The sequence below is a fragment of the Notothenia rossii genome, assembly GCF_949606895.1.
Source record: "Notothenia rossii genome assembly, chromosome: 1".
Lineage (NCBI taxonomy): Eukaryota > Metazoa > Chordata > Actinopteri > Perciformes > Nototheniidae > Notothenia > Notothenia rossii.
This window is the reverse complement of record NC_136912.1, coordinates 43,694,426-43,713,280: the sequence shown is the minus strand read 5'-3', so window position 1 is coordinate 43,713,280 and position 18,855 is coordinate 43,694,426. Positions and strand designations below refer to the sequence as shown.

Below are 18,855 nucleotides of genomic sequence, written 5' to 3'. Positions count from 1 at the left end.
CTGTTGGTATTTTTAGCAAAACACTTCATAGACATGTTTTTTATATATTTGTCTATATCTGAGACCTATGCTATTGCCTAAAAATAGCATGATAGGTGACCTTTAAACGTTTCTGGTTCCATGTTGCCTATCGATTTTGGTTCTTAAAGGGTAAATATAGGTCACATGCCAATTTCACGCCAAAAAAACAACAATTTAAGAAAATCTTAAGTCAAATTCATATTTGAAACTCACTTCATACAGTTTTTTGTTTTTTTTATAAATCTATTTTTAAATAATCTCTGCATTGTTTTGCATGCAAAAGCTAGTTCTAACACACTGTCAATATCTTTTTGTGTTTCCTGTTTTATAATTGATATGAATGTGTTCACCTGAATGTGTTCACCTCTCGTGTTGTGTCTGTTTTTACTTCCTGTCTCTGTATTGTCCCACCTGTTTGATTACCTGATTGTGTTTATTTGATGCCTCTGTGTTTTAGACCAGCTGTGTCTTGTCCTTGTGATTAGTCATAAATGTGTTTAATTTCTGGTTTTCTGTCAGGTGATGTGGGATTCTTGATGTTTGATGTTATTGTTTGCCTTGCCCAGCTCTTTTATTTCCTGGACAGCTTGCAATAAAAGTTTCTTCTTTACTTTGGCGCCCTGCACTTGCGTCCTCTCTGCTCCCCAGCCGTGACACACACAGTGCTTTGACATCACACCCATTAGATTCTGCAAGCTTCTTTAAATTCAAAGAGAGTGTAACGTGTAGTCATTCTCCTGACAGCTCCCTGCCTCTTGCTTTCCAGGAGAAAGGCCTGGAGAGCTCTCTGCAGAACACCCAGCGGCTGTACTCCAGCCAGCTGCAGGACCTCTCCCAGGTGATTTCTGGGCTGGAGAGTGAGCTGGAGCAGGTGAGGAGCGGCCTCGCCACCCAGCGTCAGCGCCACAGCCAGCTCCTCAACACCAAGATGAGGCTGGAGCGAGAGATCTCCACTTACAGACGTCTGCTGGAGCGGGAGGAGGGCAGGTGAGGGCAGAGAGGAAGAACAAGGAATGTTGGAGGAAGCCGGAAGGAATAGTGGGGATTTTGTGGTTTTGTGTCAACCAGGAAATAATAAATACTGCAGTTGAAATAGGGTTTCCCCTGCACAATGAAGCAGCTTCCTCTTCAAAAACTGTGAAAAGGATCAGTGCAAAGGAAAATAGATAGTACATACATTTTCAAAATGAAATAGCAAAGTCCCACGCACACAAAAAATAAACAAAATCATGTAACAGTTTTGGAGATATAGCAGCAAGGTATATATTGCACAGCTATTAACAGCATATATAGCACATAGCACACAATTGGTATTTCACAACAAGGGGTGTTAAGGCCCTGACACACCAGGCCGAAATCGGCCGTTTTCGTTAGTCGGACGACGAAGCGTGCCCTGTCGCCCAAACTCAATTTGGTGCGTCCCACACCGTCGGCCGTGACACGCCTTATTTGGCCTTTCATGGCCGACGCACGGCCGAATCGGACAAAGAAATCACTCTGATTGGCTGTTCAGCTAGGGAATCAGTGCATGAGAAGCGAAATGGTTGCTTGAGAATGTCTTCCACAAGCAACACTCCAATGGCTGATAGCTCCAGTACCGCACGAAACATTTTTTCGATGGACGAGAGTGCAAATGGAACGCACACGCTATTTGTTGTTTGTTTAGATCACGCAGTCTGTTCTTCTTCTTGTTGCCTCTTTTGAATGACGAATACACACTACCGCCGCCTGCTGGTAAGGAGAGTTATTGCCACTCACGCATGCGCAGTTCGTAAGTGCTCGGCTGAAGTCTTTGCGGTGTGTTCCAGTGCGACACATGGCCAAGACGCAGGAGAGCACGCCGACGCAACAGTCGGCGTCAGCGTCGGCGAGTTCTCTGGTGACTGCCTGTTGTGTCAGGGAATTATAGCATAGTCTGTGTTGTTGTGTGTGTGTGGGGGGGGGTCTACCAGGGGCTTTGCTGGTTGTATAGTCTGACCGCTGCAGGAAGGAAGGACCTGCGGTATCTCTCTCTCTCTCTCTCTCTCTCTCTCTCTCTCTCCGTGAGACAGCGAGGGTACAGCAGCCTGTCACTGAAGGAGCTGCACAGTGAGGAGAGGGTCCTGGAGGGGGGGGACACATTGTCCAGCAGGGAGGACAGCTTGGCTGCCATTCTCCTGTCTCCCACAACCTCCACAGTGTCCAGAGGACTCCCCAGGACAGCTGGCTTCCTTACCAGTCTGTTCAGTCTCTTCCTGTCAGCAGCCGAGATGCTGCTGCCCCAGCAGGCCACACCATAGAAAATGGCTGATGCCACAACAGAGTCAAAGAAGGTCTGAAGGAGTGCCCCCTGCACCCAGAAAGACCTCAGTCTCCTCAGCAGAAAGAGTCTGCTCTGTCCCTTCTTGTACAGAGCAGCAGAATTATCAGTCCAGTCCAGTTTATTGTTCAAGGACCAGCCTCTCCAGGGTGGCTGTTGAATTCCTTGGGGTGAGGGTCTTTGGCACAGGTACCACACAGTACGTCTTCCAGTTGAGGTACCCTCCCTTGCTTCAGGCTAAGGTTGAAGAGGAACTCCACAATCCCACACAGCTGGTCTGTGCAGGATTTGAGGAGCCTCGAGCTGTTACGATCTGGACCCGCTGCAGGGACAAGGTGTTGTCAGCGGGTAGTGGGGGGATTGTGGGGGGAGGAGAAACAGGAGCTGGTGTGTAGCTGATGGTCGGGGCTGATTGGAAGTGGGAGAGGTGACAGGGCCATTTCCAGGCAGTGGAAACAATGGGGGGTGCAGCAGGGGGGAATGGGTCGGGGGAGGGGCGCCTGACTGATGCAAAAATGATGCATAATCTTATAACATCAGTGATTGAAAGCATTTAACTGAACTGTACCTGTATTCAGAATCCAGATAGTCAACCCATCTTTGTCTGGTCTCATATCTTATTCTCTGCCAGCGTCATACTGTTTTACCAAGGAATATTCCATTCTCATTGCTTGGCCAATGACAGTAGACATCTTACAGCACCTTTGGAATCAACACTTTGGCTGTTACAATCATGTTACTGTTATTACTGTTATTTTATAGTTTGGAGAAGGTGCCTTTGACTCTTCTCATTTCTTTATATAGAAGAAGCTTTTGTTATTAATGCAAGTAGAGATAGGAAGTGGCAGTTTAAATCTGCATTGTTACTTAGTATTTGGAAAGGGTGGGTAACACAAAGGGCTGTGTGACAACAAAATAAGAGATGAGATGATCCTCATACGGTAAAAACATCTCTTTCTTACTGAAGCATCTGCTCAAATAAAACCTCAAAGGCTTCTGGAAAGGGCAGGTCTGCAAAAAAAGCACAAAACATGACACTGAAAGGCACAATACTTTTATCTTATTTTCTTTAACCATCCATTGTTTTTCTGGGTGAATGAGGTTTGATTCCTATTTTACACTTTTTTACATGTTGTCATGGAGGTTAGAAATGAAAATAACTTAATTGGGTCGGGGTAACAGCGTATATTTGTCTTTCAAACACAATTTACTTTAAAATAAACTAACCTGACTGACCTAAGACTGACCAAAAGGTAGGGTAGGTAAGAATGGAGAAACCAGCTCGATTGAGCTAGAATTTGAAAGTACGCAGCCGAAAAAAATCTGCCTCTTCCTCACAGAGCCCCTCTTCCAACACACTGTACGCGCACATGACCAATGAGGGCACGAGATAAGTTTGGGCACAGATGGAAGGCTGACAGGCAGGTAGGCCATCCAGTTATTTTAGCCGGGCCGGCTAGAATGATTGGTCGTGCTTTTTACAGTACCACGGCTTCAACAGATGAATTTATGTATTTATTGTCAAAGCATTTAATGTATTCATTGCTATCGGGATGTTAAGAGCATTCCATGGAATATAACAAAAAGTGTTTCTGAAGTAAATTACCTACCCTACATTTAAAGCAGGGGTGGGGAACCTCCGGCCTCCGGGCCGTATACGGCCCGCGAGACCATTTGGTACGGCCCTCGAGGTAATTTATAAACACACGCAAAAAAGAAAAAAATTCAAGAAATCTAGACCGCAAAATAATTAAACAAACTTGTTTTTCCTGGCCAAGGTCAGGGTCCTTGAACACAACACGAGCCTAACGTGTCATCATGTGGTATACGTCTCGTCTGACAGGAGTGTAGTTCTAACGAAGAGCACCAGAACGCGGCTCCGGGCCGGGACTTCACAAATTGCAATACCCATAAGGAGCCGTACACATGCTGCAGTTTTTGCGTGGCTGTGTCTTTAGTTGAAAGCCCAGTGGTGATCTGTTCATCTGTCATACTGATCAAACAGTCAATACCTTTGTTGTTCTTAGTATCTGGTTAGCTAGCTATGCTAACGAATATAAGAAGCTTTTACTCCAACCAGTGAGGTAAAGGCACATCTTTATATGATCATTATAGTTATAGAAAAATAAGAGAATAAAGTAAATAGGTATACAATCCTAATATGACAGTAAAACAAAGTTGTTATTAATAAACAAGAATACAGTTTAAAAGGGAAGTGATTTGTAAAATATCCATAAAGAAAAAAATCTGCTTACAGTTCTGTTTTATATGGGTGTTGAGAGATGTATCCATAGATCTCTTCATGTTGCTCTCAAAGTGCACCAGATTGATGCTTTTAACTTCTACATTTAAAAAGAATCTTCCTGGTGGTGCATGCTCCCAAACCCCCCTAGATGAGGTTAGATCCGCCCCCCCCCCCACTTAAATCATGTCCACATGGATATGAAACTAAATACATTTGCACACATCTTGTCTCCATATCTTTCTGTTTTTGTGGGTAATGCCACGGAGCATGAATGCGCGGGTCATGGTCAAATATCTGGATTCAGAGGTTGCTTTTTCTTTGCACAGCATGAAAGAAACGCAAAATGAATGGGCTGTGATGAGTTTTGTAAGCAGACGTTGAGTTCAATAATTTGTACGGCCCTCGAAGGATGTTGTAAAAATTGAAATGGCCCTTGAGAGGAAAAATGTTCCCCACCCCTGCTTTAAAGGATTGTAAATGACTAAGGTAAACTTGAATTTTTTTAAATCCCTGCTAGCTTGCGTCGTTAAATACAGCTGTAATCTGATTGGTTGCGCGTTTGAAGGTCAGCGGTAAACAAGGTCAAAGTTGAAATAATTTAACCTTTTTTAAGCGCAGTGCTCGGCTTCAATGTCAAAGCTGTGCGATGCCATGTATAGTGCTACGGCCTAGTCGGGGGGCAGCGCTTTCTCCATAGAAACGCAACGCTAGCACAAAGTTGTTTTATCACGTAACACGTGTATGCAGTTTTAAGACTAGTCTTAAGACTGGAAAAAGGGGTAAACGGCTTGTTACTGTTTAAGAACTTGTTCTTCACTTTGGATCATGTTTATTTTCGTGACTCAACTTTCTATTATTTTCTTTCAAGCCATCATCACTAGAGGGCACAAAAACAGATTATACAAATGTAAATCCATATAAATAAAGACATGTAGCCCCTTGCCTCCTCCCCCTCCACCTCTTGCCGTTCCATTATTATTTGGATTGGGTTGGACTCTGTGTCACACAGGCAGGTGGCAGTGTAACATCAGAGGTGATGATACCCATCCCTAGTTCAGATGTGCTATGTTTTCAGGTAGAACAAGGCGTGTTTGGTTGTCATTACTCTGTAGTCTGTCCTCCTGCCTGCAGGCACATGGGCCAAAATGGGCAGCCAATGGGTCTGCGTCCCTGGAGGTTTTCCATGGAGGAACCCAAGGAGAACAGGCTAGAGAATGGCTTCAGTGACCCGGCTGTTACTCCAGACGAACCCAAGTCCGAGCCCCTGCCTGAAATACCTTCACTCCTCCCTGCAGATGGACAAAAGAAAAGCATACTGCGAAGACAGCAAAGCCTTTTGATTCTTACAGGTAACACACAAACACACCATCTTATATTGTTATTAATTTGTCATTAAAGGGGCCCTATTGTACTTTTTGAGATTTTTCCTTTCCTGTAGTGTGTTTTTGGTGCATGAGTGCGTAAATGTCCATGGCATTCGTTTGTGTCGGCTGCCCTTAAAGGCAATGTGAGCATCCATTCCCATTGGATAACGGATAATTGTACACCCGGAAGTAAGTATTCCCCTTACTGTCGATTGATTTTACAGTGATATCTGAACTACTCATCGACTAAAAAACACCAGATTATCCTTGTTAATTACACAACATTGATTGGTTTAAATTGTGTGCAATGCTTTTGTATTTTTCCCCTTCGATTCGGAGAAACAAATATTTTTTCGGAGTAAAGGATGGCAGAAGACACTACACTACCCAGAATCCCCAGCTATCGTTTAGGAATACACCATGTGCTCTGTTTGACAAACCCCGTGATTAGTTCTCAAGCTCTGTGATTGGTTGACCTCCAACTGCATTCCATATGAAAAAAAACGTTTCGTAAAAGATAAAATCATACTTTATTCAGCAGTGCTTGCTTTACTCTTTGAAAGTCATCACAGTGCATTGTAATAAATGGTTCGGCTGCATTAAATATATTACACATCTGTCGTAGTTCTTTATTTTTATTTATCTACAGAGATCGGGCTCAGAATAGACCAGTAACTATTCTTTTACTGTTCAGTTAGAATTTCACAATAAAGTTAGTAGTAATATTTTGTTTTGATATTATTGTTTTTTATGAACTACTAGACTGCTGGGTCATGTTAAGACTATCTTTTCTGTGTTGCTGTGGATTTTTTCCATCGCTTTTGTGTTACAAATATCAAAACATTAACTAAATATATCCGTCATAAACTAAACCAGAAACAGCAATATATTTTATTTTGTTAACACTGTAAACTTGACAGCTTTTTAACCCAAACCACCTACTGGTTAAAGCACGTTATTACACGTTTAGAGTAATGCAATGCAGGTAGATTGTGTTGCTTTTTAATGACTGTTTAAAATGCCTTTTTTTTAATGTCTTTTATTATTATTAACTACTTGTTACTTGTTGCTAGGGACGCTGCTATCGATATTATTTCTGTTATGTTGTGTAACTGTTTAATGGTGTTATCTTTATTGCTACCCCCTTCCCGTCAATGTATAGTGTTGGTCCACAGCGCAAACGTATTAGTTTAACAAAATCTGCATCTAAAATTGTGGCATAGATAGTCTACGTTATTTTCCCCTGTGCAATTCTACATTTACTCAACAATAACACATCATTATCCTTGTGTTTATTTATTTGTTTGATTAATAAACACAAGTTGGAGTCCGTCAGGACCGAGGGTCGGAGCAGCTCATTTGCTTTAGAGAATATTACACCCGGAAGTAAGCATTCTCTCCACTTGACAAGCCCTGTGATAGTCCTAAAGCTCTGTGATTGGAGAGTGTGCTCCGAGGGTTACGCAGAGCGTCGAACAGCACTTGAAATGGGATGGAACCACGGCAGACTGTCCAAAACGGGTCCACCGCGTCCCCCCCTCCCCCACCCCGTCCCCAGAACTACACATGCTGGCTTTTGTGTTTCGCAACATGTTCTCTATCTATGGCACGTCTCTACTGGGAGTTGTAGTTTTAAAAGACGTTTTCGTATTTCCCATAAGAAGAAGTTGCCAGTATTAAACTGTGTACATCCCTGGAGGTTTAGGGGATCAATCAATCAATCAATCAATCAATCAATCAATCAATCAATCAATGTTTATTTATATAGCCCAATATCACAAATGTTACATTTGTATCAGTGGACTTCACAGTTTGTACAGAATATCAGTATGACAATACGACACCCTCTGTCCTTAGACCCTGACATCGTACAAGGAAAAACTTCCGGAGAAAACCCACAGTTTAAAGGGGAAAATGGGAGAAACCTCAGGGAGATAGGAAACACTCAAATTTAAAACATATAATTAATAAATGGGTGAAAATTGCTTGTGCCCATAATGGGCAGCATTAATATATATACCCACATGCCAGCTAAGGTCAGAAGAGCTTTATTTAACAGCTGGTCTTATGTTTGTGACCCCTCCTGTTGTTAATTGATAACATTACATTACATTACATTACATTACATTAATTGATAAGCCTGAAACATGCACTTGTCAAGGTTCAGAGGCAAATTTTGCAAATATGGCAGAAGCCATCGATCATCTTAACATAAGATATACTTTATTGATCTTAAGTTGGAAACATTTGCGTTACATCAGCATGTGTAACAGTTGTAAATATGCAGTGGTGTTTATTTGTAAATCTTTTAGTATAATCACACAAATTCTGTGTTTTATATTTAATAATTCTGTGTTCTTTATTTATTGATTGTTCAATACCTGACAAGGCCGGAGATTAAATATCCACATACATCTTATAAGAGTATAATACATATGTATAATATCAGTTAAAATAAGTGCTTCAACATAGTTAACATTGCTGGAGGTATGCACAAATATTGATAGATGTCTTGTAATGCACTATTGAGGAACCTGCGACCCAAGTTTTTCATTCATTGCATAACTACACCGTTTGTGAATATGATATGTCAATAAACCTTAGAAAATCTTGAAATGTTGAAAGGGATGTGCAAAATAGTCATTATATACAGTCTTTAATTAACTATTAGTAGAGAATAACGAGTAATGAATATACTTTATAGGGATCCTATTAATATCTAATAATAAAAATAATGAAATTCAATAACATGCTTTAACCACTAGGTGTCCCTTTATATCAGCTGTGCACCTTTTTGGTGTAAATACAGCCTATCTATCAATTGGATCAAAAATAAAAGTCAGCCGAATTAGTGTTGATACTGCAAAGAGACGTATTGTGTGAATAGAAATGTAAGATGTTGTTTAATTGCTGATATATTTATGATCCACGTCACGTTTTCAGTGTTGGCGGCAGTTCCTCATGTTTGTCTAGAAGTCTTCTCAGCAGGGCTCTATAAATAGAGAACTACGGCAGATATGCAATATTTAATGCAACCGAACCGTGTATTACAATGCCTTTATGTGATGACTTTCAAAGAGAAAAGCAAGCAAACTCGGAATAAAGTATTATTATTTTTTTTTTAAATGTTTTCGGTCTGTTTTCGGTATTTGTTAATGACGATGTGATGTGAGATGTGAGACTGGAATTGCACAGGGGAAAATAACGTATCTTTAGATGCGGACTTTGTTAAACTAATACGTTTGCACTGTGGACCAACACTATACATTGACGGGGAAGGGGGTAGCAATAAAGATAACACCATTAAACAGTTACACAACATAACAGAAATAATATCGATAGCAGCGTCCCTAGCAACCACCTTGGTAACAATGAAAACATTCTATGGACGCAATTTCCTGAAGTAATCTTTGTAATAACTAGCAAACTAAAGATCATGTACATCCACTGCACACATAATCTGAAATAAAAACTCATATTTCTCGCATCAAATGACATCAAAACGCATTTTAATGGCCAAACTAACTTTAAAATAGGCATTTTCCACCGAGAATAAAACGAAGTTCGGCCATGTTTTTTTTTTCTGCAGGGAGAAATTTGAAGATCACGTGACATAGACGCTAGCCATTGGAATGAATGGTGAAAAAAAATGGGGTTTGTCAAATAGAGCACATGGTGTAGTCCTAAACCAGGGGTCGGCAACCCGTGGCCTCTGCTCTGGCTCCCTTGAGCTTAGACAAAAATAAAAACGGTTTCAATTAGGTCAACTAAAATATGCTTCACATTCTGCTACGGTCCCGCGCTAGCACCTTTTCTTGAGGGGAGGGGCTCTGTAAGGAAGTCTGAAGGAAGAGACAGATTTTTTCCGGTTGTGTATTTTCAAATTCTAGGGCACTCGAGCTGGTTTCTCCATTCTTACTTACCCCACCGTTAACTCTTTTTAGGGTGCAGCCAGTGGCGGCCGGCCCATAGGGGCGCTAGGGGCGCCGCCCCACCTCTTCCCACATACAAAAAAAAATATTACAAAAAATATTAAAAAAAATATTTAAAAAAAATATATATTTAAAAATATATATTTCAAAAATATATATATTTTATATTTTATATTTTTAATGAACAAGGTAAATATCATACAATTGGTATCAGTAAAATGTATAATTTACAATAAAATCTTGTTTAAAATTGTGTTACGATGTCTAAAGTTACTGATAAGTCACATGTTTCCTGCCTGGCCTTGCCCTTGGCATTAGTTTATCATTACGGGGCGCTGCCCCCGAGCCAAACAGCAGCAACCAGCACGTTGCAAAAGTCTCAATCGTAAACTGTGCCGCCGAAACATAATTTCAGCCAATCAGCGCCGTCAAATATTTTGGTCACGAGAGCGCTCACGTTGGCGCCCACGTTGCTTACGTGCGTTGACGTGAGTTGTTTTTTAGACTCGTGAGGAACTGGGGTAGTATCTATAGTAACGCAGTGTAGGCGGAGCCGTGACGTCATCTTCAATGAGCTCCCCAGAAAAACAACACAGCCGTAAGCTCTTAGCACTCAGAGCTCACAGCTCTTCATATATGTTCCGAAACTTGACAAAAGTTAAACAAGTACAAACCACATACTGTCTGTGTTATGGCGAATACAGTCGCTGGTTTATTTATGTCTGTATAGGCCGTTGTTGTGAGTGTGGACGGTCGGAGCATTTACAACGTTAGCTTAGCCAAATCTCCATTGGAAAACAAGCATTTTAAAACGTTTTTCGCCTGCCGTCTGTCTGCAGACTTGTCAAAGCCTTAATTCATGGTTTTTACTATCCGGTATCAGTATGTTGTTACTTCGGCATCATTTTGAAACGTGTATTACAATTAAATCACGGTCAAATATATTCATCTTGTTGTAGTTGTAGCCCCCTTGACAGCGATTCTCTCTCTAGTTTTAGACTGCGGTCAAGCCAGCCTCCACTCTGAAAAACCTATTCAAGCCAGCCCTCACGTGATATTGCGGTGCGCGAATATCCTATGCATTACGGTAGAGTAAATAAAAAATTATCCCTCTGTGTTTAGATGAGAATAAAACAAAAACTGTCTAGTATCAAAGACTCATTTCACTTCAGGGTGATAGCAGGACATCCCATCTAGTCACTCAGAAAAAATCAGGACATTCTGATGTAGAGTTTCAAAATAAAAGACCTTTGAAGCCTCATATATGAGCTATCATCCCTCTGTGTTTAGATGAGAATAAAACAAAAAGTGTCCAGTATCATAGATCCATCTCACTCCAGGTTGATAGCAGGACACCCCATCTAGTCACTCAGAAAAAATCAGGACATTCTGATGTAGAGTTTCAAAATAAAAGACCTTTGAAGCCTCATATATGAGCTATCATCCCTCTGTGTTTAGATGAGAATAAAACAAAAACTGTCCAGTATCAAATACTCATTTCACTTCAGGGTGATAGCAGGACATCCCATCTAGTCACTCAGAAAAAATCAGGACATTCTGATGTACAGTTTCAAAATAAAAGACCTTTGAAGCCTCATATATGAGCTATCATCCCTCTGTGTTTAGATGAGAATAAAACAAAAACTGTCCAGTATCAAATACTCATTTCACTTCAGGGTGATAGCAGGACATCCCATCTAGTCACTCAGAAAAAATCAGGACATTCTGATGTAGAGTTTCAAAATAAAAGACCTTTGAAATCTCTATTGTATGAGCTATCATCCCTGTTTTTAGATGAGAATAAAATAAAAACTGTCCAGTATCATAGATCCATCTCACTCCAGGGTGATAGCAGGACACCCCATCTAGTCACTCAAAAATCAAAAATCAGGACATTCTGATGTACAATTTCAAAATAAAAGACCTTTTGGGGACAGGGATGATGGCTCATATATGAGTCTTTTATTTTGAAACTGTACATCAGAATGTCCTGATTTCTTCTGAGTGACTAGATGGGGTGTCCTGCTATCACCCTGGAGTGAGATGGATCTATGATACTGGACAGTTTTTGTTTTATTCTCATCTAAAAACAGGGACGATAGCTCATATATGAGGCTTCAAAGGTCTTTTATTTTGAAACTGTACATCAGAATGTCCTGATTTTTTCTGAGTGACTAGATGGGATGTCCTGCTAGCACCCTGAACTGAAATGAGTCTTTGATACTGGACAGTTTTTGTTTTATTCTCATCTAAACACAGAGGGATATTTTTTTTTGACTCTACCGTAATGCAAAGGATATTCGCGCAACGCAATATCACGTGAGGGCTGGCTTGACTAGGTTTTCCCGAGTGGAGGCTGGCTTGACCACAGTTAGTTTAGCATACTCAGCCCGACTCAGGCTGGTTGTTCCTGGCCCTAGAACCACGATTTTATGGGGCCATTACATCCCCAGAAGTCCCAATTTAAGGGGTAATTTCTCCCAAAAAGAAAAATGTTACTCACTATACCGACAGCCCCACCAAAAATATTTTCCACCAGCCGCCACTGGGTGCAGCTATATGTTTTATTTATTTCAAAGTGGGCCCATTTTAATTATATTTTGTTTCCTTGAAATGTGCAGAGGACTCCCCAAGTGCTGTGTTTAATTTATTTTAAAGTAGGCCTGTGTATTCTTTTTAATTCTCCTTATAGGAGTTCTTTGTTTCTTATTAGAGGTTAACAGTTTTATATAATGTAATAAATAGCCTAATAAATGCAAAAAACTGTAGTTTTTGTCTGATATAACAATAAATACAACTTTATTAGCTATCAAGCTATGACATATGTTTTGCGGCTCCAGACAAAAAGGAAAAAGGAGCAAAATGGCTCTTTTGGTCAAAAAGGTTGCAGACCCATGTCCTAAACCAGGGGTGGGGAACCTTTTTCCTCTCAAGGGCCATTTCAATTTTTACAACATCCTTCGAGGGCCGTACAAATTATTGAACTCAACGTCTGCTTAAAAAACTCAAATCAAAGCCCATTCATTTCGCCTTTCTTTCATGTTGTGCAAAGAAAAAGCAACGTCTTAATCCAGATATTTGACCATGACCTGCGCATTCATGCACAGAAAGATATGGACACAAGATGTGTGCAAATGTATTTAGTTTCATATCTATGTGGACATGATTTAAGTGGGGGGGGGGGGGGGGTTGGGGGCATGCATCACCAGGAAGATTTTTTTTAAATGTTGAAGTTAAAAGCATCAATCTGGTGCACTTTGAGACTGTAAGCAGATTTTTTTCTTTATGGATATTTTACAAATCACTCCCCTTTTAAACTGTATTCTTGTTTATTAATAACAACTTTTTTTTACTGTCATATTAGTATTGTATACCTGTTTACTTTATTCTCTTATTTTTCTATAACTATAATGATCATATAAAGATGTCCCTTTACCTCACTGGTTGGAGAAAAAGCTTCTTACTGTATATTGGCTCGTGTTGTGTTCAAGGACTCTGAACTTGGCCAGGAAAAACAAGTTTGTTGAATTATTTTGCGGTCTAGATTTCTTGAATTTTTTTTTTTTTTGCGTGTGTTTATAAATTACCTCGAGGGCCGTACCAAATGGTCTCGCGGGCCGTATATGGCCCGGAGGCCGGAGGTTCCCCACCTCTGTCCTAAACGATAGCTGGGGATTCTGGGTAGTGTAGTGTCTTCTGCCATCCTTTACTCCGAAAAAATATTTGTTTCTCCGAATCGAAGGGGAAAAATACAAAAGCATTGCACACAATTTAAACCAATCAATGTTGTGTAATTAACAAGGATAATCTGGTGTTTTTTAGTCGATGAGTAGTGCAGATATCACTGTAAAATCAATCGACAGTAAGGGGAATACTTACTTCCGGGTGTACAATTCTCCGTTATCCAATGGGAATGGACGCTCACATTGCCTTTAAGGGCAGCCGACACAAACGAATGCCATGCTTCCATGAGCGTCAAAGATGGGAATACATTGCAATCAGTTGAAAGCTATTTGCGTCCCTTTATGAAGCTGAAGGAGCCTAGGAGCGTCACAACTGCACACCACGGGACCCTGACCAAACGTCGCTCCTGGACGATTATGGAGTGAGAGTGTGTTGGATCGCAACAAGTAGTCAAGATAGTCAAGATAGTCAGTTTAGCTTCGGTTGCTATGCTAACATCCAGGGCCGGCCCTAGACTTTTGTGGGCCCTAAGCGAGCTTTGGCTTGGGGGCCCCCCTCACTCTAGCGCAGACATGGGCAAACTACGGCCCGCGGGCCATATACGGCCCGTTGGTCTTTTGAATCCGGCCCGCCGAATATTGGTACAAAGTTGTCCAAAAAGATCCCATTAATTTGGACTTTTTCCTGCAATACCGGCATTTCAGTTGATCCCACTAGATGGCGCACTCTAGACACAATTTAACTTTGCTGGAGTCTGGTCTATTCTCTCAGATGGCCCCACTCGGCAACCAGGCAAGATCGGCGAATACAAGTTGTAACAATCAGTAGCGCTGAGCAAAGTGACTAGAATGCGACCAAACACTTATAAGACACTTATATAAAGTTAGGCAACACTAACCAGGCTTAGTGTGATTCTGTTTATTTTACCTTACTTTAATAACCATCCGTTCACTGTTATTGACCATTGTGAAGAGGCAGACGTTTTCCTGTGGTTTTTTATTATTGCAGCTATCGGATGGAATCAATACATGGGCTACATGTGGCCATTTGAAGTAAAATCATAACGAAAACTACGCCGGTAAAACTACGCCGGCTGCTTGTGACAATCAGATAATGAATACTTTACAGCGGCTGCTGCCGCGAGTTAACGGGGGAATACACTCCGGTAGACGAGCAGCACTGCAGCGGGAGGTAATGCAGCTGAACCACATTAATAAACAATGCACCACGGCACTCTGGAGAAAGGTACAAGGTTGCAGAAGTAGTTCTTTAATTTAATCTGGCTATATAATTCAAAACTACCCGACGCAGTCCTCTATTGATGTTGTTGTGAGCGGTGTTGCGGAGAAAATCAGCAACGTAAAACGCTGTGTGGGTCATAAGAAGGCACGTAAACGATTAAGTCATGACGCAAACGATGACGCAATGACGCAATAATTCACCTTTGAACCTAATTCACCTTTGAACCTGCATCTGTAGCAATGACTGGACAAAAGAAAAGAAAAGTCAACATTGAGTGTAGAGTGTATAATGAGGTGTGGACAGCTATTTTTGTACCGATCTGCTACTGGCCCGGCCCGTCTGTCAAATTTAAAACTCATAGTGGCCCCCGAGCCAAAAGGTTTGCCCACTCCTGCTCTAGCGCGTTGTCACTACACACAACACGGAACCAACTTTTGTCTTATGATGTTAGCATAAGCACACATATCGTATAAATAAGCATGTAAACACTGTGGACCTAACCTCCTCTAGGGGGATCCGGGGGCATGCTCCCCGGGAAGATTTTTTTTTTATATTGAAGTTAAAAGCATAAATCTGGTGCACTTTGAGAGCAAAATTAAGAGATCTATGGATACATCTCTCAACACCCATATGAAACAGAACTGTAAACAGATCTACTTTTTATTTTATTTTACAAATCACTCCCCTTTTAAACTGTATTCTTGTTTTGTCATATAGTATTTCATAACTGTTTCTAATTTTTTCTCTCTGGCTGTCCATCTCATAATGTTCACATAGAAACTATAGCTGTCAATAGGAATATCATTCAGAATAATTATAATTTCATGCAAAAATCTGTCACAAAAAGAGGTTGCACATTTAAATTCAGGTGTTGTTATGGCAACGTCAGTGGCCAAACAGACACATTTACTGCTAATACGTTCAAACATGCTGTCGACACGTACAGCAGTGGCAAATATGCCACCATTTAAGCTGACTTTTTCTCAGAAATACTGTCACATAACATCCTGATATATCAGTGCAAGGTTGAAGCTAACTATGAAACACTTTAACTGACAGGACTCCGGATCAACTTTGTGCTTCTTGGTAGCTTCTTGCTTCATGCCGAACAGTCAACATTTCCGAGAGAGCTTTCTTTGAAATCACCAGGTAACGCTAAAAAACACAACATTTAGATTGTATGACAAAGTGTTTATTTAATATATCTGGCTAGCTACAGATGTAGCGATTCATTTCAGACAGTTTGAAACGCGAGGGCCGTGATTGGTACGTGATCTGCCCTCGCTCAAGGGAAAGCCTCCAGCTTGACTTGAGACCGCCCCTGTGATAGATAAACGTAATTATAATGAAGCCAGCTGCAATGGATCATTGATCCACCAGGGGGTGCAGTGGGGTTCCACACTGGAGCTCATGTGAAATAAAGTGAGATACAGTATGCTGGATGTACAGCGGAACTTTGTTAAGATCCATATGTCATGGATATCATACTACTGTGCTAAATAAGAGACATGTAATCATTTACAAAACATCACCATGTTGTTATTTAACAAAATAATTTTGTTATTCGAAAAAAACGAACGGGAGGAAATGCAGCCCGGCTCTCGATTTTTAATCCTAATTTAATCATCATCTTCGCCACGATCATTTATGTTTATGTTCGCCGAATTGACATGAAATCACTGACACATATAAATATACTGTATTCAACTTCATTAAAACGTTATTAACGTGCCTAAACTCAGTAATTCACCAAAAATATGTATATTTTAATGGAGCTTCGTCGGTCTTTCAGGATCCCAAAGTGTAGCGGAGGGATCCTCATCTGGATGAAGGGTGTTATTTTCCCCATAAGGAACAAGTCGCTGCAAATTATCCCATTTATTACATGGCCACATTCTCAACAAAGTAACGACATGACTCCAAATATTAATTTAAATGCTTTTATGGATTTAGAAAATGTTTTTATTGATTTAAAAAATAGTTGTATGTATTGATTTAAATTGACATGCATCCGCTAAGAAAAATAGTCCGTTGTTACCGTTTTTTAAACAGTCTGAATGAAACGGCAGCTCTCAGCTGTGTATTTACTAGGGATGTAAGAATATACCGAATATCGCGGTATCGCGGTAAATAAACTTCCCAATACCGTCGTGAGACTGACAAAATCTACCGCGATTTAAAAAAAAAAAAAAAAATTTAAACACTTTTTTTTTTTAAACCTTTATTTAACCAGGTGGTCCCATTGAGATCATCGATCTCTTTTTCAAGAGAGACCTGTCCAACATGGCAGCAAGTAGGTTACAACATGAAAATAAAAAAACAGTTAACACAAAAGGACATCGTATTTACAGGGCTACATTTACACACCTAGACACATTGACAAGTATCAACCATATATTTATATCTCGCCATGTCAATAGGCCTGGCGTTAGACTTTTTCGCTGTCCGTCATTTTGACAGGCAGGATCGTAAAATATCCGTCATAATCCCTTATTACCCGTCGGGTCTGAACAGTTCACGATAGAGCATGCTCGTGAACTGTCAACGGGGGGGGGGGGGGCGGTGTTATGCCGTGTGTGCATGCACCTCGCGGGACGCGCACAGCGTGAAGCAAAACCTCCCAGACATGTATTGATCTGTACGGCAAAGTACGGTTTGGGAACTATATCATTTCCTTTTGGAGGGCATGCATAACACGGCATAACACCAGAGCCTCGCTGCGGGGAAACGTTGGCGCTGTTCCGAGTTTGTTCTAATCTGTCAAAATGACAGACTGCTTTCAGATTTTTCCGTCATTGTTAAATAAAATATTCGGTTAACGCGACCACTGGTGTCCAAGCAACATCAGTACCAAGCGAGAGAGTTGTTTCCAGAGCAGGGGATATTGTAAATGCCCAAACACCCCAGCTTATAAATACCTGGAAATGTGGACATTCTCAAATTCCTAAAAACCTGTCTGATGATGCTGAGTGAGTGACTAGTGAGTTTGAGTTGAGTTACTTGAAAAAATAAAGTGAAACTTGATTTATTTTATTGCAGGGTCTGATTATTAAATGTCCTTGTTTATTTGTGAGATGCAGTGGCATAAAGAAAATGCTTACTTTGTTTGGTAGTACCAGTAGGTACAAAAACACTGGTTTTCTTGTTCCAGTCTGTTACTGTCACTTTGTTTTTGACACTTTAAAATACTGCTATCCTACAAAAAGGCTGTAAAAATCAGATTTATTATGTAATAAAGAAACATTTTCCGAGTAAAAAAATGATTTATTAAAAAAAAAATGTATGAATTTTTTTTTCTTACCTTTATTATTCTATATCGCGATAAATACCGTACCGTGGACTTGTTATCGCGATATTATCGTACCGTGAGTTTTTGGTATCGTTACATCCCTAGTATTTACACAACAAATGGCCCATCAACCACAGCTCCACAGCCCCCCCCTCCCCCCCTGATCTTTCTTCTCCAGCAGCTAAATTAACAGTAGGTTACTCTGAGTGACCATAGACTGTATGTGACAAGTTTACAGTTAGTGACGTAACAACACCATAAAAGCTGGTGGGTTGAAAGCAATACGGGAGGTAAAAATAACTAGAATAATTGTGATTTATTTATTGTGGCTTTTATGTTTTTAGGTATAACATTTTATGTAATTCAGGCTTATAGTTCACCCTTCTCTAAAAGCCTTCAACAATGACAATATTCATTGTAATTTAATAAATCCTTCCAACACACATTGTAAAAAATAGCCGACTGTAAGTTAAGAAATCATTTCAATATGTACATCTTCTGATGTAACAACAATAACATTATAAATAGTAACATAGCTGAACATGGTATTGCACATTTAGCTTTGAGTGTTACTGACCTGAGATGTTTTTATTACATGAATTAAGGTGACTGAGGCTTTTTAACATACAGGGATGCAAACTCATCAGGTATGAAAAAGGTGACAAGGATCCGAGCCCCCGGCTCCCCCACCCCACGGAATGACAGAGGATTTTAGCAGTCAGAACAACTAAAGCAGCAGTGTTAATAATAACAGAAACGCCAAAGAGTCACATAATAGA

The 18,855-nt window shown here is 40.5% G+C and overlaps 1 protein-coding gene across 5 annotated transcripts in view; it reads left to right on the top strand.

The window, feature by feature from the left end:
* krt222 (keratin 222) overlaps window positions 1-18,855 on the top strand; it is a 154,614-nt gene that overhangs the window by 84,653 nt on the left and 51,106 nt on the right. For 4 of the 5 annotated variants that reach the window (XM_079640290.1, XM_079640289.1, XM_079640291.1 and 1 more), the window contains exons 8-10: window positions 788-1,008; window positions 5,697-5,914; window positions 15,847-15,936. In XM_079640290.1, the coding sequence (XP_079496416.1) occupies window positions 788-1,008; window positions 5,697-5,914; window positions 15,847-15,936 (529 nt within the window). The remainder of the gene's footprint in view (window positions 1-787; window positions 1,009-5,696; window positions 5,915-15,846; window positions 15,937-18,855) is intronic. The other variant, XM_079640292.1, reaches the window with a different exon arrangement.